At 40.3% G+C, this 25,088-nt stretch overlaps 1 protein-coding gene across 1 annotated transcript; it reads right to left on the reverse strand.

The window, feature by feature from the left end:
• Window positions 1-23,681, reverse strand: SLC2A2 (solute carrier family 2 member 2). The gene is made up of 11 exons (XM_081138753.1): window positions 23,572-23,681; window positions 20,070-20,162; window positions 16,961-17,223; window positions 12,606-12,730; window positions 9,778-9,893; window positions 8,724-8,886; window positions 8,039-8,226; window positions 5,794-5,898; window positions 2,350-2,451; window positions 1,469-1,672; window positions 1-1,153 (listed from the first exon to the last, which is right to left on the reverse strand). The coding sequence occupies exons 1-11, from the start codon at window positions 23,581-23,583 to the stop codon at window positions 962-964; spliced, it is 1,563 nt and encodes a 520-aa protein (XP_080994879.1). The 5' UTR covers window positions 23,584-23,681; the 3' UTR covers window positions 1-961.
• Between the last annotated feature and the right edge of the window lie 1,407 nt (window positions 23,682-25,088).

A 25,088-nucleotide genomic window follows, 5' to 3' on the forward strand; every position in this document is an offset into this window, starting at 1 on the left:
AAAAAATAAACGGCAACCTTTATTTCAAATTCCCTGTTAGACTGCTTTAGTTTATTGGGGTTTGAGGAGGTATACAAAATGCCTGACTTCTCACTGAGTATAGTTTATAACATAGCTCAGAAAACCACGCTGTGCTCGATTAAAAAGCAAAACAAACACAGCTCAAAGGATGGAACCAACACGGAATTGGTTTAACATGGGTCTATAATAATAGATGTTAATATTAACTGATAACCCATGGTATATTACCAGGTAAAACTTTTTAACTGTTTAATATAAAAAATCTATTTGGTCACCAAAGGAACTAAAATGTTGTTTGTTTTTTCCAAATACTAAAAAATTTTTGATAAGCCTACCAAAAATAAAAGTTTATCTTTACAAACATATTGTAATATACTCAATAAACCATTTCACATGAAAATACAGAAAAAATACAAATTTTAAGCAAAATAAAAATTCCAATACACAAGAAGAAAACCGAGTGAGAGAAGTGGAAAAGTTATCCGTTTTACCATGGACCTTGCCGCCACTAGCCATGTCTCGTTTAGTATGAGGTCTGTGGGTAAGAAATTCCAACTTAATCAGATTCAAATTTGTAAATATTAGTTGTATCTATGAAAACATTGAAATGGTTTCAATTTTAGGAGAACCATGTTATCAAGAATAGAACCAAGACTATCAGAATGTTCTTGCCCTTTGGTGTAACAAAATGAGCTAGACTTTCAGGTTTCCTTCATTACAGAGTCTTACTATCACACATGGATTCTGTAACTTTAAAAAAATACTTTCTTTGGTAATATTAGATGATGTTTCCGATCAGAGCCCATCAAAGCTCTTTAAAAAAATAAAATAAAACAATACTTCAAGATATAGATATAAAATTCTCAAAGAACTGTCACTGAAAAACACAGGGCTTCCGTCCTCCTCCTGTGACGTGAAAAGCAGGCGGTCCCCACGCGGCCTACGCGGGCCGGAGGGATTTCATTTCCGTGGCCGCCCGCGGCGCGGGGGCCGAGCCCCTCTTCTTTCTGAATTCCGCCGCGATTTCCTCAAAGGACTTGCCCTTGGTTTCCGGAACTTTGAAAAATGTAAACAGCGTAAAGGCCAAGAGCACGCCAGCGAAGAGGAAGAACACGTAAGGCCCGCAGAGGTCCTGCGTGGGGAAGAAACACGGGGGGCCAGTGAGCGCCGCTCGGCCCTCCCCCCTGCCGTCTCCCCCGCTGCCGTCTCCCCCGCTGCCGTCTCCCCCGCTGCCGTCTCCCCCGCTGCCGTCTCCCCCGCTGCCGTCTCCCCCGCTGCCGTCCCCCCCGCCCCCCCTGCTGTCCCCCCGCCCCTCCCCCCTCCAGCCCCTCCCCCTCCCGCCCCGCCCCTCCCCCCTCCCGCCCCCCTCCCCCTCCCGCCCCCCGCCCCCTCGTCCCCCCGCCCCCCCCCCCCCCCCCCCCCGCCCGCGGGCCGGCGGGGCGCTGACCGCCACGTAGGGGAAGCACAGCGCCACCACGAAGTTGCAGGTCCAGTTGCTGAAGGCCGCCACCGCCAGCGCGGCGGGCCGCGGGCCCTGGCTGAAGAACTCGGCCACCATGAACCAGGGGATGGGGCCCGGCCCAATTTCAAAGAAGCTGACGAAGAGGAAGATGGCCACCATGCTCACGTAACTCATCCAAGAGAATTTATTCTGCGGGAAAAGCAAAAAAAGCAAAAACTAAAGTAGAACTGCGGTCACCGGCCGCTTCCTCCTTCAGCTGAGCAGACCCTCCGTGGGCCGGGCGGTGACACGGCTCTGGCCCGGGGACTGTGCAGTTAAGTCATGCACAGGTTATTCTAGCGGGAGGCAAGATTATTCTAGCCTGAGTCAGCCTTCAATCTTTGGAGCTCGGTTATAGGGAAATCCTCTGGATTAGGGTTTTATGTGACTCTTAGTCACCCTTCCTGCGAAAGGGGCAGGGTAAGGCCCCAGTGACCTTTGCTCCTGCTCAGACCTGGGTGCTCGGCAGGGTGCAGGGGAAGACGCGGGGAGGGCGCTGGGCTGGACACTTGCCCAAGGTCGCACGGGCAGCCAGGCAGCGCTGGAGCTAGTTGGGGGCTGGCCTCAGAGCTACCCTCTGACCGTGTGCTGCACTGCCTCGCTGGGTAACAAGTGCAGTTTACTCGCTGATATTCAATTTTTAACCCCTGCGCCCCCAAACTAGTTATCTCTTTCTTTACACTTCTTTTTTTGTATTATATGCTGTTCCTCTGGCTTTATTTCACAAATCATTCTCAAAAGTTTTTGACATACAAAGCACTTTAGCCTGGAGCACTGGATTGCTATCATATGGTAACCAAAACTGTCAGTGCCGGCACCAAACTCACCAGTAGCACAAGTCCCACGGACATGAAGATGGCACAGACAAACATCCCACTCATTCCAATCAGAAACAGGGAGCGCCGCCCCGCCTTCTCCACAAGGAACACCTAGAAAAATTTTAAAACATACAGGCTTGATACTTAAATACTGTTTACTGACAAAGAGGTCATTTTAATTTAGAACGCTGGAAAGAATCAGTTTCATTTATAACCCATTTTACGGATGTGGAACTCAAAAGGGGGGTGACTCTTGCCCGAGGTAGCAGAGCTGGTCTCAGTGACCAGAGGTCATTACAAATACCTGCTTCAGTTAGTGACGCCGATTTGAACATGACGTTCTAGAGAAAGAACCATAGTGTTACCACCACTCGATGATTATCACTTTGGGGACAACATTAAGAGGCCATACATCTTAGATATCTTCCAGTAGATTTCTTATGTGTTAAAAATATGAAGTTTTCACATAAAAATATTAATTTCTCTCCTGAGGGCTTGCGCACTGCAGACACATTAGACAGCACAACTGTTGAGGTGTCAACTATTCTCATCCAGCTTTCTCACTGCAAATGAAGTCTAAGACCGCTCACCTGGCAACACATGGAATTTGATCACTTTACCAAAATAGTCAGGCCTTCATTTTTCTGGTGTGCCCAAATGTACCTGGTGCTGGGAATGAACTATCCATTTGAAAAAGTAAGGCTTTAAAGCAAAAGATTAAAGTGCTTTTTTATCCTAAGTCTGGAGCTCTGTCATTGATTCCTTTGCATTAATGGTTAAGATTCACAGTTAGCCAAGACCAGAGTTTGTTGGATAGAGTTTTGCTTGATCCTTGGAATACCACCAAGATTTTTTCTGAGTCACACAGAAAAAAACTACCTATCATAATTTCTCACTTTGGTGAGTAAATCGGCTAGGTTTATAAATCTATCAGTAGATCAATAGCAATCAAATACCCTTAGTGTAGTGAGCTCTGGTTCTGAAAATGTCTGAGAAATATTTCTTTCCACCCACAGTGAAAGCCCCTTTCATCTCAGAGGCATTTTGTAATCAGAGTTTCAAATCACTTCAGGATGATAAGCGAAGAGCTCACATTTAATTGTCGAAAAGGAAGTGAGAAGAAGAAAATACAGGTTCATAAAATTTCTCTCTATTTGACTCTCTAATCATGACTTTCAAAGCTGACTTGATGACACCATGTCAAGCTACCAAGAAAAGAGAAGCATTTCTTTAGAAACGAGGGCTTTTATTATGTCTGTTTTTTTCTGTTTCTGAACAATTATTACCAACAGGATGATAAGCTTCAAAACTACATGCCTTGAAAATTGAGTCAGACCTTTCTGAGGCCAGGTGAGCACGCAGGGAGGAAAGTGACACAGGGTGAGACTTGGTCAGGGGCTGAAGATATATGCTGACCTTAACTTTCACCTTTGTCCCAGGCAGTGCACTTCAATTCACTCAGGTCCTGGATACCTACTTAGAGTTTGGTAGCTACTGCTTCTCCCCTAGACCCATCTTGCCTCCCCGTTCCCTTCACATTTCTTTCTGTTTTGTTTCTCTCTCTCAAGATTATAGGCTCTCTTCTATGAAAACATGGAATATGGAACATAATTCAAAATGGAGTTAGGATAGTCTCTTTCCTTAAATACTCATTCAGAAGAAAAAAAAAGACTGATTATGTTGCTTCCAAGTTGTTGAAACCTTAATATATTATCAGTACATAGTCCTAACTGCATATCTTAATTTTGATACATGGAATTTGGTAACATTGGTTAATTTGGGGGAGAGAAACTGGGTGACTGAGGGGTTTTTTTTTTGGTACTTTAAAACTTTCAAATATATATATAATTAAACATTTTAAATGTTATTTGTAGTCCTGGAGAGTTATTTGTAATTAGCTGATTAAAGATGATTTTTTAATTATGTCACTTGCTCAAAAACTTTCACAGAGTAAAAAGGTGAACTCTATAAAGGTATATGTACTCAACACAATTAAGACATTGTTTTCAAAACAACTCTTCCCACTCCACTGGGGTTGGCAGGGGGGGAGATGAAAAATGAAATTCTGCAGTAGTTTCCTTTTAGGCACTCTTAGAGTTTGGGTTACCCAATCTTGACGACTTGATGCTTTACATAGCAAATCCTGTTACATATAAAATGTTTTAACCATAATCTCTATATCAGAAAATTATGTAAAAAATATTACTTCAGGAGACAAAGAATGCAAATAGTCCCTTGGATTGCATCCCAGTACCAGGCCTTCATTGATTCAGGGGGCCCTTTGGCTTGAAAAGGCATTATCTCTAAAGGCATGTCTCCATACCCTCTGGTGTTCCCATGTTGTTTGTTCTTCCCCCACTTTTCCAAGGTCTGGACAAAGCTGCCTTTTGATCTAGGTGGCCAGGCTATAATTTATTGACCACCCTAAGTTAATAGTTAAAAGTCCGTGTGCAGAGAATGAAAAACAAGAGACTAAAGTATATTGAGCACAACATTGTGACCGAAATTCGAAAGCACAAGCTTTTTGAACATCCTGCATTCTAAGATAAAAATAAGCCCAGTTACTTTCTTTAGAGTGAGTTACACTAGTTGGGAGGTTTTTTTTGTTGTTATTGTTGTGTGTGCTTTAATTCTTAGATTGTTATGTTCCATATTATTATGATGATGATACTGAATCATTCCTTATATAAGGTATTTGGTCTTACAAAGAGTATATGGCCTCTTTCCCTTGTTGGAATTTTTCCCCCCAAAAAATAAATAACATTTGACATTTCTAAAAAATAAAATTTCAAAAATAACAATAACATTTCAACTTATACGCCACTTCTACTCCACGCTCTCATAATACCACACAACAGGTGCATCACCAGAAGCCGTGGCCTTGTGAGCTACTTGGAAACTCTGCCCAATGGCCTAACATCATAAGAATTTGCTGAGTTTGTTTAATTTTACTAGAGGCTTAGTTATCTAATTGAGAGGACCACATTTTTTTTTTTTTTAAATCTTTTCCCAAGACATTAGGATAAAAAAAAAGAATTTCAACCATGAAAGGAGAAGAATCTAGGTACGAGACTCAATATGAAGGGAAATGACAAGCTGTTGGCTAAACCCAAGGGGCTTAAGTGTAGAGCAAAGGAGAAGGAACCCAAGGAGTAAGTCCTCTGTCCCAAGTGAGTTATTAATTCACAAGTGAGTGACTAATGTCATCCCTGCCAATAGAGAGAACCAGTTCTCGCCGGAGAGAACCAGATAGCCCACTCGGTGATGCCTCATCTCAATACCACTGAGGCTGGTTAGTCCCATACAGGACTCTTTCATGACCCACTTGGTTTTACATACCCAGAGCACATGGGCCATGTCATTGATCACTTTTAAATCACAAGGCTTTGGTTCATTTTTACTCCCATTTCTGCAATGAGGAACAAGCAGAATATTTTAGGGTATTTTACTTACAGAGAGAGCAGTAAACACCGTGTTGATGGCACCAACTCCAATGGTTGCGTAAACAGGTTGGCTGAGTCCAGCCGTCTGAAAAATGTTGGTCGAGTAGTAAAAGATCTGCAAAATAATAAACAGTTTAGCCTTAATCAAGAAGCCTAGAACTGATGGCTTTAAAGCAACAAATATTTTAACTTGTTTGTCGTTAGTTGCTTCTATGTAACCATGATCCCTAGAACTTCCTAAAGTTTTATCTGCCCCCCTCTTCCAGGGAAGGAGGAACCACAATTACCCTTCAGTGTTTAAGGCTTCTGATTGCTTAAAAGTTCTTTTTATATTTAGCTGAAAACTCTGCATATGCATTTTCTTTGTTTTTAAAATTTTTAAACCTTTTGTTAAAGCATAAAATACATACAAAAAAGTACACACGTCATAAGGGTGCAGCTCAGGTAGTTTTTACAAAGTGCATATACCTGTATAACCGATACCCAGATTAGGAAACAAATTCTTCCTTGCTTTTCTGAAATCCCCTAAATGTCACCTTATTTTCTCAAGGAAACTCTTCCAACTTCTACCATCCGTAGATAAATTTTGCTTAGTCTTGTACTTGATAAAAATGAAACCACATAGTGCGTATTATTTGGCATCTGGCTGCAATATTACCTCTATAAAATAATCTATAGCTGCATTAGTAGACTATTAATTATCTTTGCTGTATAGTATTTTATTGTATTAATACACCACAATTTAGTTACCCATTCTACTACTAATGAGTATTTAGGTAGTTGCCATGTAGGGTGATTATGAATAGTGCTGCTATGAATATTCTAACACAATCCTTTCAGTGAAATATGCATACATTTACACCTAGGAGTAGGCTTATTGGACACTAGAGTTTGCATATGCTCAGCTCTGATAAATACTGCCAAAAGGTTTTCCAAAGACATTGTGTCAGTTTACACTCTCACCAGTGTGCGTGAGAGTTCCGGTTGCATTGCATTTAATCCAAAATTTTCCACTAATCTCAATGGATATGGAGAAATCTGGTTCACAACCTCTAACAGCTTTTATTATTTTGTTACGCTTTTACTTTTATGAGATTCTTCAAGGTCATTGTGTTGTCCTCCCAGCCTCTGTCATTCGTTGCCCGCATAACAGGTCCTCTTTGTGCAGACAGGCTGCAGGGGACTGTGCAGACTGTGCTGTGAGGAGTGGCTTCGGGCACGCGCACTGTCCTGCTGTTCGCAGGCTGCCCGACAGCCTCGAGCCCAGGGTTGCCTCTAAGTCAGGCGCCGGGGCCGAAGCTAAAGCAGAGAGGTTCAGAGAGGTGAAGCACTGTGCCACGGAATTTACAGGCAGAACTGAGATAGGGGATAGCAGTTTGGTCCCTGAGCCCCCAAAGTTATAGAGTGCTAGATAAAAGGAAACATCAAGGACCTTAAAGGAGGACAAGGCCACAGCAGAGCAGTGCTCAGTGCGGGCGAGGTTCAGCGCTCCAAGTCTCTGCCCACCCATCAGTCATCCCAGTGTCCTTTGTGGATCCGAGATTGGCTCGCTTAGAGGAAGCCCAAAGCACATTTTCAACAGCAATGAAATCAGCTTTGTGATTTCCTTTGTTTAGTTTCTTAACAAATGCTAATTGCCAGTAAAACAATTTTAGTCTGTATAACATGCAAAGATTTCAATTCAAAACCCCAAAGCTAGCAAGTTTAACGTTCAGTATATTTTCCAATCCTGTCGTTTCTACCACCCTCACTCACCACATACCAGTTGACTCTACTGTTTATTTTGTGCGCGTGTGCGCTCTCCCCGAATAGAACAAGAGTTTCTTGCACAGCAGCAACCTTTTTGGCACCTAGATATCTGGTATACTTCATTTAAACAGAGGGAACCATGGACTTTTTTGGCCTAGGCAATTATAATTCCTAAATTTGATACTCAGATACAGAAGCTCCTTGTATTTTAGCTTTCTTTGGTATAATTATTCTCCTTTTCCTTCTTTTGTATTTATTGTGACTTTTGCCTTTTTAATGTTCATCTTAATAGATATGCAATATGATTGTTGACATTTAAAAAAAAATTTTAAGTTAATTTTAGAAAGCAGCTGTGGCAAAACAGAAAATTAATACTCACTCAATCTTTGTAGTAAGACATGATGTTAATATTTTAAAATGTCTTTTAGCTATTTAAACTTACACCCCTTTCCTGCGCTATCTTAATTCACTTTGCTCTTAAGAGTTGGGGGTATCCTTAAACTTACCCCATTGATTCCAGAAAACTGCTGAGCCATGTGCAGCATCAGCGCCACTAGAATAGGCTGCCGGTAGCTGGAATTGGTGAAGAGCTGAATTATGGAGACTTTCTGTTCACTTGATGCTTCTTCCCTTTCTTTTCTCATCTCAGCAATGTCTTTGGTGACGTCAGCACCTCCTCTGAGTCTTTTCAAACCTGTCCCCCAAAATGATTACATTTATACAACTCAGGTCAAAACAAAAATAAAGTTATATTTATTATGTAAATAAAAGAGCTACCATTCTGCAAAGCCCTTTCTACTGGTTAATAGCATGCACTTTGGGAATTCTTTGTTAAGTTAAATCCTAATTTTTTATTTTTTTTCATAAAAGCAGAACATTTGGCTTCATCTTATGACAGAGAGAACTATGATCCTCATTACTCTTGAGGCATAATGCTGGGAAGGTCTTTTAGAAGCCTATGGTTGAGCCCAGGACTCTGCATGTGGACTTCTGATCTGGGCTTGAGCGAATGTTTATGGGTGCAGCATGGCATGTACCAGTCATAATAAAGTGATTGTGCATGTCCCTCTTACATGTGATCACCGACTTCCTTCGGTAACATCTTCATGAATAACCATTCATGCACCCTGTTTCCCATTAGCTGGTAGTTCCCAAACAACAGGTAGAAGGTAAAACCACCCACAGACTTACTTTTCTTTGCTTTGTTTTCTTCATCCAGCTTGATGTAAAGGTACCTGGGGCTTTCTGGACAGAAGAAGAGCAGCAGAGACTGTAGGACAGCTGGCACAGCAGACAGGCCAAGCAGGATGTGCCACAGCTCACGGTTGCCCAGGATGAAGTCAAGGCCAACAATCTGAAAAGGCAGAGAGGAAGCATATCAACCTCACAGCACTTGGAGTCTGCCTCTGCAACGATCTGTTAAATAAGCATGTTGACTATTTAATAGTAATCCCTGACAACTTTGATTCAAGTATGCATCAAGATGAAAACTATTACTAGTGTGTCTCACTTTAATTAAATTAAGGACTATTTGTTTTACAAAAAATTCACCTCGGTTTGTTTTCATGCACTCCTATGGGACATTTAGGATGGGAATCAACCGAACTTTTAATAACATATTTGATATCTAAAACAACACCGGAAATCATGTATAACTTTGGACCTTTGTTAAAAAATTTAATTCTTAGAATACCCAGAATTTAAGTAGAATGGGATTATATAGATAGAGCAATAACTCTGATGAGAATCAGCTTTGCAATCCCTATTGCAGTAGTTTATCCTCTGGATAGTCACAGGTTTGCGGTTCTGAGGACTCCCTCTGAGACCACAGGATAGAACCAGCTGAACAAGAACTGGTCATCATTTACATATTAAATTTCCAAGTAAGACACTCAAAACAAAGGAAACCCAGACAGCCAAAAATTTGAAGTTTCCTATTCCTTTAAATATAAATGGAATAATTTAATTCTAGAATAGCTCCAGAAGTTCAAGATTTGACTTCCAGGCCACCTCCAGTGCCAACACAACTGCAACTCCAAGAGGAAAAGTGAGGGCTGGAGTAATAATAATTTAGCTTTGAGCTAAAAAGCCTATGCTGCTTTAGCACCTCCACTACCACTGGTGGAGCTGTTTTTGTTCTGTGTTTTGTTTTTTTCTGTGTTGGTCTACAGTGAGAGTGAACAGTCAGGGAGGGAAAAGTTGGGTAAAGTAGAGGGTGGTTAAAGTAAGGGGTGGGCGTTTTTACCTGACTAATAAGAATGCCTGTGACAATGGCCAGCTGGTGAAGAGCGCCAATAGCACCCCGGAGTGTGGTTGGAGCAATTTCGCCAATGTACATTGGAACCAGACCTGAAATTAGCCCTGCATGAGACATGAACATAAATGTTAAAATAAAGCCAGGACTATCTCCACAACATTAATTTGGCTTAAGTAGAATCAATATTCTGGTTAAAAGTCCCTTCCTTAGTCTGATGAAAGGAAGAATCTTTGTTCCCAACCATAGACAGAGGTGATAGATCCCAAATGAAGTTGTAGCTGGATGTACAAATAGAAATAAATGGTTAGTTGAGTATTTGGCAATTATTTATAGCATTGTCTTATTTAATTTAAAAAAATCTATGTTAGTATTGAGTTTACATTATGATGCCTTTGGATGTCTTAAGAAAAGAGACTGAAGAATGTGATGATAATATTCTTTAAAAAATAATAACATTCTTAATCTAGACTCATGGGGTTGAAGGGAATTAGAACATGTCTAGGCCAATGTCATTACTTGATCAAGGTGAGAAACGACTTACCTAAGATCACATGCAATAGGGCGTTAGCATGAGAACTTCAAGCCCTATCTGAGTTTCTACAGTCTGGAGATGCCTCACCATCACTGTTAGAGTGGGGGTGTGGGGGTTGGGTAGTGGAGGGGCCTCTGCTAGTGATATGTTGCTTCACAATATGTTTACAAAATTTCTTTTTAATTTTACCAAAAAATATTTTGTATTTGCTACTATATTTTTTTTCTTTAATTTCTATTTATTAAAGTTAGAGAATTTAAAACAGGTTTTTCTTGAACTTTCATTTTAATTTATAAATTTTAGTCTATTAATCAGTCCTACTTAAACTTAATTAACTAAATTTTCTTAAAGATTTTAAATTGCATTTGCAAAGATAATATATTTAAATTTTTGACATTCAATATTATTTTATATTAGTTTCAGGTGTAGAGCACATTGGTCAAATATTATATAATTTACAAAGTGATTCCCCAGACAATTCCAGTACCCATGTGGCACCATACATAGTTGTTATAATATTATTGACTATATTCCCTATATTGTACTTTACACCCCCTTGACTATTTTGTAACTACAATTTGTACTTCTTAATCCCTTCATCTTTTTCACCCAGTCCCCTCTGGTAACCATCAGTCTGTTCTGGGTATTTGAGTCTGTTTCTGTTTTGTTTGTTCGCTTATCTTGTTCTTTAGATTCCACATATAAGCGATATCATATGGTATTTGTCTTTGTCTGACTGACTTATTTCACTCAACACAATACCCTCTAGGTCCATCCATGTTTTGGCAAATGGCAAGATTTTATCATTTTTTATGGCCGAGTAATATTCCATAATATATAAGTACCACATCTTTCTTATCCAATCATCTATTGATGGGCACTTGGGTTGCTTCCATATCTTTGCTATTGTAAATAATGCTGTGGTAAACATAGAGGTGTTTATATCTTCATGAATTAGTGTTTTTTATTTCTTTGGATAAATACCCAGAAGTGAAATCACTGGGTCATAAGGCAGTTCTTTTTTTTTTTAACTGTATTTTTAAAAATAGAGAAAAAAGAAAGAAGAATCATAGTTTGGACCTCTTTGATAGTATTATTATTATTTGCACTTTTCAGAAGAGGAAACTGAAGCTCATATTCAATTAACATGTCTAAGACCAGACAGAGACAGTGCCAGAATTGATTCAGTGTGAATCCAAAGCTTTTTCCACATGTGGGTTGACTTTTCACTTTAATAAAGCTATGCTGATTTTCAGTTATTTGTTTTAACGTTAAAAATAATGAAAAGAGAAATTTAATTAAGCAATTTTAGACTTTTGTTTCAACTTATCATTGAAGATGCATGGAATTATAGTCTTTCCCTTTACAGGTGAAAGTGTTATAAATATTTTATACACCATTTTGTGCCCTTGCCCCTCCTCTCCTACCCCCAGTGGAGATTAGTGGTTTGAAATTGCTAAAGTTTGGGACAATGGGTTAAAACCTTGGCTGAGAGCTATTAGGGCATCACTGGTATTGAGAAGTTAACGATTTGGCTGTATTAGAGATTGAGAGATCCTCCCTTTGTTCAGGCATCTGCTGATTAGTTGCTTCTGAAAGTTTGAAAAGTTATTTCCACAAACTAATGGTTCCAGTCATTTAGATGTCAAGTTCATGGGAGGAGCGTCCATCCTTCATTCTGACCTCCTTGCAAGCTGCTTCTTCTTGATTCCCTCTCCCTGTGGTCTCTGCCACTTTAACCCTCCACCCAGTCAGGTCTGAGATCTGAGGGCCGGGCTGTGTAGTCTGAGAGATGGGCCCGGTGTCAGTGTCCTTCCAGATGGAAGAGAGAGACATCCGCGGCCAGGTAGGCCACAAGAGCGAGTTAGAGGTTCTGGGTGTAGCACTCTCCCACTGTCTACAGCACGTCACGAGTGAAAACAATAGCTAGCATTTCTTGGCAGGTTACTGTAGTCAGATTCTATGCTGAACATCTTGCATATATTCTCACAAGCACCCTACAAGGTAGATATTATTCTTTTTATTGAATATATAAGGAGACTGAGAATTAATAAGTTGTCTGTAGTCATATAACTAGAAATGGTGTCGTTGCCATGGGTAGGAAGACAGCTTCACAACTCCCATTTACCAGACCTCCCTGACTTAGGACTTTAACTTTATGATATTGCCTGTCCCTTTTGTGGTGCCACCTCAGACTCAAAATACTCCCTGCAAGTTACCACATCCACTTTTAGAATACTTTTCAGTGTGTGTGTGTGTGTGTGTGTGTGTGTGTGTAACTTACCACAGTAGAGTCCTGAGATGCTTCTTCCTGCAATGATAAGAATGTGAGATGGTCCCAATTTTGAAAATCCCATCAAGAGAGCTCCAGCTAGTGAAAGAATGTTTGCTACCAACATGGCTTTGATTCTGAAATTTTAAAAAGCAGGCATTATAAATTTAGCATCAAACCCTGATGAAATTATTTGCATTTAGAGTATGGTGACATTTTTACCTAGGAGATTAATTTTGCTGAAAAGGCTGGTTGGGAGAATCTTAAATCATGATTGATACTCTGATTTATCTACAAACTGACACATAAACAATAAGTAATATTTATAATGAGAAAATCTGGATTTTATGCACCTGATCTCCACATTTTGGTGGAGATGATTCAATTGTGGGATGACTAATTTGAGTTAAGATAAAACTCTGACACTTTTTCAAACAGTTAACCAATTAAATTTTCTCCAAGATGATTGTTTTAAACAACAATTGCCTGGTGATAGCTAAATTCAATTCTGTACTTATAATCTGACACCTTGCTTTTTGTTTTCATTCTTTTAATGGTACAGGTTTTTAGTTGATGTAGATCATGGAAGGAACTTCAAAAGTTAAATTTTCTTTATTATGAATTATTTTGACATAAATTAAAACATCTACTTTAAGCCTTATCATAGAGAATTATAAGTATTCTTATTTTAACATTGTATGTCAGCATATTTTCAGAATCTATTCATTAATGTTAACTTATGTAAAATGTGTAAAAAATCTGATGATAGCAACAAAAACATTTTCAAAATTAATCATATGAAAGTTGACAATTTAAGATATTTATTCCCATGAAGTGGAAAAGTGAAGTACACAGAAACCTTCCTCATAGTTGATGACGACATGGCCAATGAAAGGATCTGAGGGGACAGGTATGGAAATGTTTGTGCCACAGCGAATGTAAGCATCCTGATCTGTTCTATTTCAATGTTTCAAACTTTAAAAGGTGAGCTTTTTCTAAGCAAGTATCTTTAACACCAAAGAGATTTTTTTTTTGGGAGTAAAACTATGTAATCTTATACTTCAGTGGTTGCCCAACAGCCATGTGATAGGCTGAATAATATCCCCCAAGAGTTCCTGTCCTGATCCTCAGACCCTGGGAATATGCTACCTTCCATGACAAAAGGGATTTTCCAGGTGTGATTAAACTAAGGATTTTGAGTTGAAGAGATTATCTTGGATTATCCAGGTGGGCCCAACTATGTAATCACAAGTATCCTTATATAACAGGAAGGCAGAAGAGAAGGTGATGTGATGATAAAAGTGGAGACTGGAGTGATGTGCTTGGAAAGTGGAGGAAGGACCACAAGCCAAGGAACAGGGAAGCTGGAAAAGGGCAAGGACATGGGCCCTCCCGCAGAGCCTCCAGAGGGAACCAGCCCTGCTGATGCCTCGACTTCAGCCCAATGAAACTGAATTTGGGCTTCTGATTTCCAAAACTGCAAGAAAATAAGTTTGTGTTGTTTTAAGGCACTGAGTCTGTGGTAATTCATTAGACTAGTAATGTATGGAAATTGTCAAGTACCCAAAGGCGGGGGAAACGGTGATTTAGAGGTGATGAGCTGCAGAGCTGCAGAGGAGAAAATGACAGGGTGTTTTCTCTGTGAAGTGCTTTTTCTCTACCCAGGAGAGAGGGAAGGGAAATTCAATAATTTATCTTAAAAAATTGTTACTAGCTAGTTAATAGTATATTCCATTGGGCAGGGGGCAGAAGGGAAGTAAAATCTTAAAAGGGATAGCCTGAAAGTATTTTTGATGCCAGATTGCTGTAAAGTCCCTCTTCCTTACTGAATGTTGGAGCACTTTACATAATTTAAAAGATTTTAAGTTTTGGCACAGACATGTGATGGCCAGAGGGAATGGAAGGGGCGGGGCTGGGTGGAGGGAGGCAGAGGGCGGGAGGTGGGGGGAGTGGGGGGGAGTGGGAACATCTGCAATAGTGTGACCAATAAAAATAAAGGGAAAAAAAGATTTAAGTTCTGCTCAGATGTGAGAAATGGTCAAGAACAAATAATCTAAAAATGCTTGAAATGGTTGAATCAGGGAGAAGGAAATATATTTCTAAGTGTATTTCTTTAACTCTTGCTCTAAATCCTCCTGTTAGCATAGGCTTTGTCACTGCGGCCAGGCCATCGTAGGCTGCTGTCCCTGTCCTCATCATCAGAGCAAGATTACACTCACTGCCTGCTCGCTTTGCAGGCTTTGTGCTAAACCCTTTACATTCCTTCTCATTCAATGCCCACAATAATGCCACAAGGTAGGTATTGTTTTTTCTGCATTGCAGATCGGAAGAAAATGTCTTAGAGAACTTAGGTAACTTACTCATTTTCACACAACTATTAAGTGACAGAGCTGAGACTTGATCTGGGTGAAACTGGGGGTTAAGGTTTCACTTTAGTGAGTTCCATTTTCCATACAAAAGAAAGAAAGCGCTCCAAGGCAAGTTGTGTATGCCCATGGTCTCTCGCATCATAGCCTTGTAATTAAATTGTAAACCCAGCCCATAGCTTCTGGAAAAATTGACCCTGAGAACCCAAATTGAAAAATAATGGCCACAGATACCTATTGACTATTGTACAATTACAAGGAAATACTTTTTTTAACAGCAGTAATGGAAAGATATATTTTTATTTATTTACTTTTAACTGGTGAAGTAATGACCCTGGCAATTAGGAAAAGCATGCCATTTGTCAGTGAATCACCCCTAGAAAAATAGTTTTATGGGACAGACTGAACTCTTTTATCTTAATTTTTAAGTTAAAATTATTAATTTTATGGCTGTTTTTCATGGAGAATCATTTTTCCTCTGAGCTGGAGAAGGCCTCACATAAGTCATTTGATAAATGGTTATTTGACATTGTTTTGGGGTATGACCAGTGCTGATGTTAAATCCTAAGAGTTGAGAGGACATGCATTCTAGTTCCATCACTAGGCCACAAATTAAGTGTTTTAAAGTAAGTCTCTGGACCTCTCAGAATCTTTAAGCAAGGGCTTAAAATTTTCTTTGGGGATGAGGGGAAGTATAAAACACCATTAGCTGCTAAAAGACTTAGTTTTTCCATGTTTTAAATTTTAATTTAATTTTGCTTAATTTTATTTATTTTAGAAATAATTAATCTAGAAAAATTTCCAGTTACCGGTTACTGTTTCAGTTTATGAACATTTTAATTTATGGATTCTGGCTTAAAGTTCAGCAGTTCAGTTAAATACCAGTAAGTTGATTAGAATGTGAGGAACTGACCATTTCCCCTTATTGTAGAAGAAAGCCCCTTTCAAATAAAAACAAGAATAAAACTTGGGTTCCCATGTTACTCATTACTTAAGGATATTTCTTACATTCTTACTATATAAAAGCTCCAGTACAAGAGAAAGAAGTTATCAGAATTTTAATAACCAGAAAGATAAAATTATAATTTAAAGTAGGAATTTTAAATACTAAGTAAACTGTAATTCAGAATTACTAAAACAGTATATCTTAGCCTATATCATTTACATTTTTAAAGGTTTTGAATTTTCTAAATTTTCCATATTTGTATTTTTTTTATTATCAGAAAAAGGTAATTAAACAAAGATGGACTTAAAGAGTAGAAAACAAATTTAAAGAAATAATCAGTTGATGTTCTAATTTGATTATTTTTGTCTCTTTTTGGGGGCTGGGAGCATTCCAAGAGCTTTAGTATGTTGCATGACTAGTAAAATTTGAGTGTAAAGGAGGTCCACTGATGTTTTTAATCCTAATAGAAACAACTAATGGAAAACGTAGTAGAGAAATGGAGACACCACTGGCCTCCTCTTGGTTTGGGTCGTTGATACAGCAGCGGCAGTGCCTATCGACCCCTTGTGAAGTGTCCTGAGCGATTGAGAACTGGGGAATACTGACTTGACCTTAGGACTTGACTGATCCAAATGCCAAATTCTAATTTGAAGATGAAAAACTGGATGTGTGAAAAATGGAGCGATTTGGTGAAGCAAACAATGGACTTCCAGGTAAAAAATTCTGCTCTTGGCTCTTCCATTGAGCCCCAGAGTTAATCACTTGCGCAGTGGTTTCTTAATATGTTTTAGAACTTAGAAAGCCAGAGAGTCAAAACAGTTGTCTAAAAATACACCAAACTCACCTTTTCTGTAAATATCTGTGCAGTTAAGCAGATGGTGCAACAACTTTTTCCATTATTTGTTTCAACACTGATCTAACTCATAGGGTCACGAGTTGAAAAAAACAGCTCTAAAACTATTGCACAAAAAAAAGTGATTTATTTCTAAACCAATTCTAATAAACCAAAAATACTAAAGTTTCTGTGTTTCTGCATATTTATGAAATTTGCCTACCTTCCAAGCTGGTCCCCAAGCCACCCACCGAAGAATGATGCGATCATTCCACCAATTGCAAAGCTGGACACAGACAGGGACCATAACATGGTGATGAGGCCAGAAGCTTCCACAGGCTCCTCCTCAGGCCAAGGGGTTGGTGTTGAATTCACTGGGTTTGGGGTTCTAGGCATTTCCTCTGTACTGTCGAGAGCATAGTTGTTGATAGCTTTTCGGTCATCCAGTGGAACATCCAAAACATGTCTGTAATGGGCTACAATTATCTGAGAAAATAAAATTTAAAAAATATCTCCAATATTTCAAACATTCTATATATTTTTATTTGTTTTTCTTTAAAGTATTTATTATGTGTTTAACAGGATCATCCCAATTATGAATGTTACACACATACAAACACATACAGATTTATTAATAGTTGACCATATCCTGCAAAACAGAGGTCACAGATCCCAGTGCCAACAGGAGCCAGGCAGGAACAAATAAGTGGAGTAGGCAAGGAGAGCCTTGATGACTAGAGAACTGAAACACTTTCTCTACTATTGAGGATATAACAGCAAGTTAGCAGGATTCTGGCTCTCCAGAGAATCTGCCCCATCTGAAGGAGGAAGCTGCAAACATGAGACTAGTGCTGATGACCTTTAATCTTTAAACAGAAGCTGGAAATCTGGGTTTTCATGTAAAATTTTCCAAGTTTTAAATGTTGTCTACTATTCAAATTGAAAATATTCTGCAGGCTAAAAGATACATTTCCACACCAGTGTTACCTCTGCACAACAGGATTTAAATGGACTTATGTAAATATTTTAATGGAAACATAAAAGTGGATATAAGAAAAAAATTTGGGAAAGATAAGGCCTGAAATAAAGTTGATATACAAAATTCAAACGCTAAGTGCTGTATCCTTGCCAGAAGTGAGCTATAATTTAGCAATAAACTTCCCAGCAGCCAATGCATAGAGAAGAAAACAATTGTGTATATTGATGAATTCCGAGGATTAAAAAAACCCAGGGGCCTCAAAGAAGGCACTGAGCCTTGTGGGTCCTCACAGAGCCATCCTTGATAATGTGTTTCAGTAGAGGCAAAGAGCATATGAAAGTGTAATCGAGTAAAGCCACATCCTTCAGGCTTTCTTCCTCCCATGCCCTACCTCTCAATGGCGTTTTGGTTACTATTCAGCAGCAGTGAGCTGCAAGGACCTCTGACAAGGACCTCTGACAAGGACCTCTGACAAGGGCCCGGAATGCGGCCGCCCTAGGTTGCCAGTCCTGGGCAAAGTCCTATGAGGCAAAGTCAGCTGAGTAAGGGAAAGAACTGACATCCTGTTATGATAAAAGAAGCCTGACCAAGACATTTGCCTCATTAGAAGGTCACACAATATGGATAATATACAAAGAAAAACGGCTGTAAGGAAATACTCAAAATATTCTCAGCAGTTTGCTCTATGTGGTAGAAAAATTATGGTGATTTTCCAATACTTTCTGCAATAGGCGTGTGTAGTTTTCATAATCATAAAAAGTGTTATTTATAAATAGCCTAAAATAATTCCAAATGTCATTCTGCCGATAAAAACTAATGGGCCTGAATGACTCTTCTTACATATCAGTGTTTTAAACACAGAAGGAAGGGGCTATGAAGAGGGCACTAAGCCAGATGCCAGGGGGAATCATTGTCTTCAGGTCTGGCTCTAGGACTGTGATAAGAGGAGGGAGAGCCTTAGATTGCTTTTCCCTGTAAGACTGGAAAGGATGGTTTAAATAAGAATTTGAGAGAGTCTTCCACGAAAAGAGGCTCTTCCAATTATGGTGATATTGAGCCAAATTTCAGGAAACCTGCTAACCTGGCACATGTTGTCATTGCCCACAGAAAAGAGATAGTGCTACCTCCCCTCCCCCATTATTCCCTAAATCTCTCAGCCTCAGCGAGGCCAGCCACACTCAGGAAGACATGTGGCACCTAACCAGAGCACAGCTTTTGGTCCAAGGAGCAGTTCATTTCAGGTGATGGACTGACTGGTGAGCACATTTCACACATTCACACCCTGCAGGATCTTACATTTTCCTTGGTGTCCAATATTGTAAAAGAAGCAGATAAAATATGATCAATTTGTAGAAGGCACCCAACAAATGTTTGTACTTGCACCTTATACCAGCCTTCCCCCAGCTTCCGTTCCTACCCCCCCTTCACTAAATGCTTTATTGAACACTTTCTTTACACCAGTCATTGTGCTTGGCACTGGTGATAGGAAGGAGTGCAAGACACCGACCCCATGCTAGCGACCTGACAGTCTGAATCAGCGCAGAGGGAGTCAGGTCCTGGTCCCCCCTCCACTTAGTCACAGGCTGTGGGAGCTAGAAAAATGGCATCCCCCTTTCCTCTCCTGTCTAGTCGCTGGATACCAGAGTAGAGATGCACAAAATAAATGAGAAACATGATAGAAATTATTTGGTATTTTTTAAAAAGCCATCCAAAAGCCGTTGGACTTCTTGACTATTATTTAACAGTTTTGCACTATTTTACTTTGAACCACCTGTAGGGGGCGGCAATGCGGGCAAGGACTAGAATCTTTTTAGCGCTTGTGCTGGTCAAGGTTTTAACCTGGTGAGAAATGGGTGTAAGAGGACTCTCAGGAGGCTCGAACTGGGGAGAGCATATGTTAAAGCTCCTAATGCACAGTGAATTGGTGCTCAGTAAAAATGCACAGAATGAAACATACCCTTCCATGGCTTTCTCTTATTCCCCAGCATTTTCATTTGTGTATGGCTGAGACATCTGAATGAATGCTGCAATAAATAAGCTCTTAAGCTTTAAAAAAGATATCCTAAGGCACATGGTGTTCTGACTCAAGTTTTCTGTGAGCTCAGCAAACAGCAGAGTCAAAGATCAAGAACTACTTATTGCTCTTTATTTTCTTCTGAGGGTTATCAAGTGAGGAGGAATCAAAGCCAAGTTATGGGCTTTGGAACCACACGTGTGATACGTGACAGAAGCCGGGGGTTACCTCTTATTGCCCACTGGGACACACTTTGTCTCTCTGTACGAGGAACAGATATCTTTCTGTCATTGACAGAAATTGTCAAAAAGAGATTTGAATTGTGCATGTTTCACTTGCCTGTTGAGGAGCATTGATCACACCGATGTCATATCCAAACTGGAAGGAACCCAGCACAGCAGTGAAGACAGTGAAAACCAGGGTCCCTGTGATCTGTGGGGAATAAAACACAGGGCTGGGAAACACCAGGCGAGTTCAGTTACCCATCTCCTATCACTTTACAGCTTGGACTCCTGACAGGCTCCGCAGGCTGGTTCTTGTCCCCTGATAGTCACAGGAGCATTTTTTCTTTTATTTTTACTATTAGATATTTTATAAGAAAACTATTTCACGTATAATTACATAATTTAAAATTTTTAAGTAAATAACAGATATAGCAGGAACTTTGTTTAATGAATGAATGAGTTATAGCCACATGAATTCCAGTTCCCATTCTGATACTTAGTGGGTATGTGATCCAAGCCACTTCCCCAATTGGATCTTCAGTTTTTATCTAAATCCAGGGATGATTGTAAAACCCCTTATTCCAGCACAAAAATAGCTAATTAACCAGGTCTCCTCATTCCCCAAACTGGAGATCAGAAATTTCAGTGTCATCAACGAAGTATTATTGAGGAACTACCCTGAGAGCCCTTGAAGTTAGGCTTGCAGTTCTAAAACCAGACCCTACTTGGAGAGCTTATCACATGTTTAGCTTCCTGGGCCTCAGCCCAGACCTACTACTGAACTGGAATCTCTGGGGTGACAGTTGAGAATCTGTAGGTTTGCTCCCTCTCTTTTCACTAATTCAGAATTAATTGCAGGTGGCACTTTCCCTCCCAGCAACTTCCTTCCTTGAAAGGACTTCAAAGCTGACCCGGGAGATATGATCATATGGTATGTGAATATATATATAAATCCCAAAAGAATACATATAACATACATTATATATATTTAATAGATAAAAATCATATATACATACAATTATTTATAAATATTAATAAAAAATTGTAAATACATTTTAAAGTACCTTATATGTAAAATGTGCATGTACCTATATGCTTGCATGTGTGAGCATGTGCATAGGTGTGCATGCACGCACATAATATGGTATATGATGTATGAGATTCCAGAGACTTTGTATTATCCCGTAAAATGTAATAGACATCTACAACTCAGTTGCTCGAGTGGCCAAAGTTAAGATGGGGTTTCATTTGCTTGGTTGGTAGTTTCTCCTTAAATCCTTCTTCCCCTTCAGCTGTTTCCAAGGACAGGGCTCGTCAGCCCGTTTGCAGGGAGTAACCATCATCAGCGGGGAGGAGACCAGGGAGCACCTGAGCCAGCTGTCACCCCCCTCCCTGATGATATCCATCACTGGAAGCTGGCACTGGTGTTAGGCGCAGTGCAAACACATTAATGTCATCTCATTCATCAGCGCTGCCATCATCATGCGTCACCAATAATCTTCACAATAGGACTACAAAGCCCATGAAGTGATCCCCATTTCACAGGTGAGGAAGCCAGGAAATTTCATGGACAGTAGCAAATACACAGTCAGTAACGGGTATTCTAGTATTGGAACTTAGAGCTGCTGTTATTACATTGACACTGCTAAACAAAAAGAGCAGGTTTTCAGCAGCTGCAGGGAGGAGAAGCGCATACTCTTTCCTCTAGACCACGTGCGTCCAAGTGCCAACCCAAAGGTGATCTTGCACCCACCCTTGGAATAGGCCAGGGGCCTCTCAAGCCATAGAACTTTCAAGCTGAAAGAGACCTTAGACACCAATGGATTCTAGTCTAATCTCTCAATTTTTCAGGTGAGGAAGCTGAGTCCAAATTCTTTGAGTCACACAGTGATTACTGGGCACATTCAGAGGGAGGGCCCAGGTCTTCTGGCCCTTCCTCTCATGCTCACCCCACTTCTTTGCAAGTCTGAGTGGATTTAGAAAGCTGAAACATTTTGCTTTACATCAGTTCTCATTTTTTCTGGGTTCCATTATTAGGCAATTTTTCAGTTCTCAAGAAAAGCCCTACGACATAATTTATAAATTGCCCTAAGGGTGTTCAGTGATATTTCTAAATATCACTGCTATGTGCGGGCCAGTGTGGTAAGCACATTTATCTTCCTTTTTGCAGTATCTTCCAAACATCAGTTATTTGAACACTATCTTCATTATTTTTGCCAAATCTACATACCATCTGTATAGTTATTTACTTAATATTTGTCTTTATATTTTTTTCAAAGTTCTAACTGCTTTAGCTTTATCCTGGGCTATAATAGGAAATAAGATGTACTAATTATTCTTTAAATTTACATTATATAAATACACAACTATTAACATTAAAATGTTTGTCATCTGAGTCTCTCTAATATTATCTCATTTAATTACTCCCAGGTTATAGGAAACTATTATAATCCTTAATGTCCTATATTATATCCATATGTTATATCCCAATGTGTTCTTATTTTATCACAATATAGAAAAACCCAAGCTCAGTTAAATAACCCTGGTCTCAGAGCAGGTAAGTAGCTTCACTACACCCCAAACCCAAGCCTGCTGACCACAAAGCCCGTGCACCTAGCTTCATCACTTGCTGACATGAAGAAATACTCAGCAGAGTAAGTTACACCAGATCAGAATGTAGAGGTCTGACTCTAAAGGGGCACTAATTTACCTACTTGCATGATTGTGTATAGGGGTGGAGATATTTAGTGGGGAGAAACTTATAAGGGAGCAACAGTACTATACCATTTTTATTTTCAACTTTTTATTTTGAAAAGTATTATATCTACAGAGAAGTTAAACGAGTAGTGCTGTGAACACTCCATAACCTTCACCTGTGTTGACCAATGGTTAATACCACATTTGGTTAACTCTCTCTGTGCGTGTGTGTTTGTGTGTGTGTATTGTTGTTGTGGCAGAAGCATTTCAAAATAGGTGGAAGATACTTGTGCCACTTCACTCCTAAACACTCCAGCGTGTACTCATTAAGAACAAAGACGTTCTTGGGCGGAATTACAGTGCCATTATCATATCCAAGACTGTACTAGATATACGAATATTATGTAGCATACAGCCCATTTTCAGAATTTCCCACCTGCCCCTATATTGTCCCTTAGAGCTGTTTTCTTCTTCCTTCCATGACCTAAGAGCACTTGCTGCATTTGGTTGTCAGTTCTTAGTTTCCTTTCATCCAGAACAGTCCTTCTATACCTCTTGTTTTTCATGCATTGACATTTCTGAAGAGTTCATTCCAGTTTTCATAATTAGTTAGATTCAGGTTAATCCGCCCTTTTTTTTTTTTTTTGCATATTTCTTTAGTAATATGGTTATGCAGAATCACTCAAGAAGTTACAGAGACTAGTCAGAAAACAGAGCAAATATCCTTCAAAGCCTAATCACTGAACAAGAAATTAGGATTTCAGCAGCCAAATGAACTATCCATTGGCCATGAGAGGTAGCCTTGATCTGCGGTAGCTATATCCAGCATCCCCCAAATCCTCCGTACACTCACGGACTTGAACGGCTTCGCCTATTCATTTTCTCAAAGCTGGTTCAAAACGAACATGCTGCTGCTTTACCTGATCTGTCATTTTATGGCTTGGGAGTCCTCCTCTTAACTCCAGGTCCTGTGGTGCGTGTGGCACATGCAGCTGGCCAGCTCCTGCCTGTGTCTCCACCTTTCCAGGACTAGTTATACATTAGAAGAGGAGGAGCGAGGGAAGCCAGGAGTGGACCTAAAAGTCCAAGTTTAATCTTAGCCGAGGCTAAATATTGATGAGAATCGAATCAATAAATGCTCTGCCTCACAGACCTGTGGCTTTAATCCCTTTGTTCCACCAGGAAAGAAAATAGGAGCAGATTCTTTAGGCATAGGTTGCAAACCAGAGGCGGTCACATTTTAAAGCATGTGTTACGTGTGGCAGTCACAGGGGACAGGTGAAACGCAGACGTGGTATGCCGGGCTGCCACGCCGCGTTTGGGGGATGACAGCCTCAGCCGGGGGCGTGGGAGCTGCACCGCACTCTGCCCTGCAGAAAACCGGTCTGGGCTTCAGAGCTGGGCTGTGCGGCCAGAGGCCACGGCAGGCTCAGTGGTTACCTGAGTGGCCTTTGGAGAGTTATGAACTTGGGTTTGAACCTCAACATTTTATTGCTGGTGGTGTGACCTTAAGCCAGTAGCTCATTGAGCCTTTTCCGTGCTTTAGTTTTCTCACCTGATAAAATGAGAATATCAGCACACACATTTTGTTTTGTTGGGTGGTTAAATGTGGTAATATAGGAAAGTGTTTAGCGTAGTGCGTACTAGATGCTCAGTAAATGGTGATGTCACTGTTTTTACTGTTATGATGATTGGTTCCGTGTATGTCAGGAGGCATTTGTTGGAGGCAGTAGAGGTCCAAATAAATCTGCTCACGTTGCTTGAGCTTGTCCCCTTCTGTGTATCACCTGTGTTACCCAATTCCTGTGGGGGCCCCAGGCGACATCACAGTTGACTGAGCTTGAACTGTGCTTGGTGACTGGTGTCACTGGTTCCACTGAGGTTCAACCATTTCCAAGCAGAGGAAACTGCATGGACAGCAGCAAACTTGAGGGGTTGTGACGGAGAAACGGAAGGTAATATAACGCAGAGGTAAAGGAGACTCGGATTTCATCTGTTTTTAATTTCACCGCCCTCTTTTCATTTGTCACCACACCTGAGTAAATATTTCAATTAAAACCGCAAACTGCCCAGCTGGGCGTGGCTCAGCGGTTGAGCATCTACCGAGGATCCAGGCTATTGGGGTTCGATTCCCGGTCAGGGCACATGCCCGGGTTTGGGGCTCGATCCCCAGTCGGGGGCCTGCAGGAGGCAGCCGATCAATGACTCTCTCATCATTGATGCTTCTATCTCCCTCTCCTTTCCTCTCTCTGAAATCAATCAAGATATATTTAAAAACAAAAACCAAAACCGCAAACTTGCCCTGGCCCCGGTGGCTCAGTTGGTTTGAGCATCGCCTGGACACCAAAAGGTTGTGGGTTCAATTCCCAGTCAGGGCACATACCTAGGTTTTGGGTTCAATCCCCAGTCGGAGGTGGGTGTGTACCCGAGGCAACTG

Source organism: Miniopterus schreibersii (assembly GCF_964146895.1).
Source record: "Miniopterus schreibersii genome assembly, chromosome: 5".
Lineage (NCBI taxonomy): Eukaryota > Metazoa > Chordata > Mammalia > Chiroptera > Miniopteridae > Miniopterus > Miniopterus schreibersii.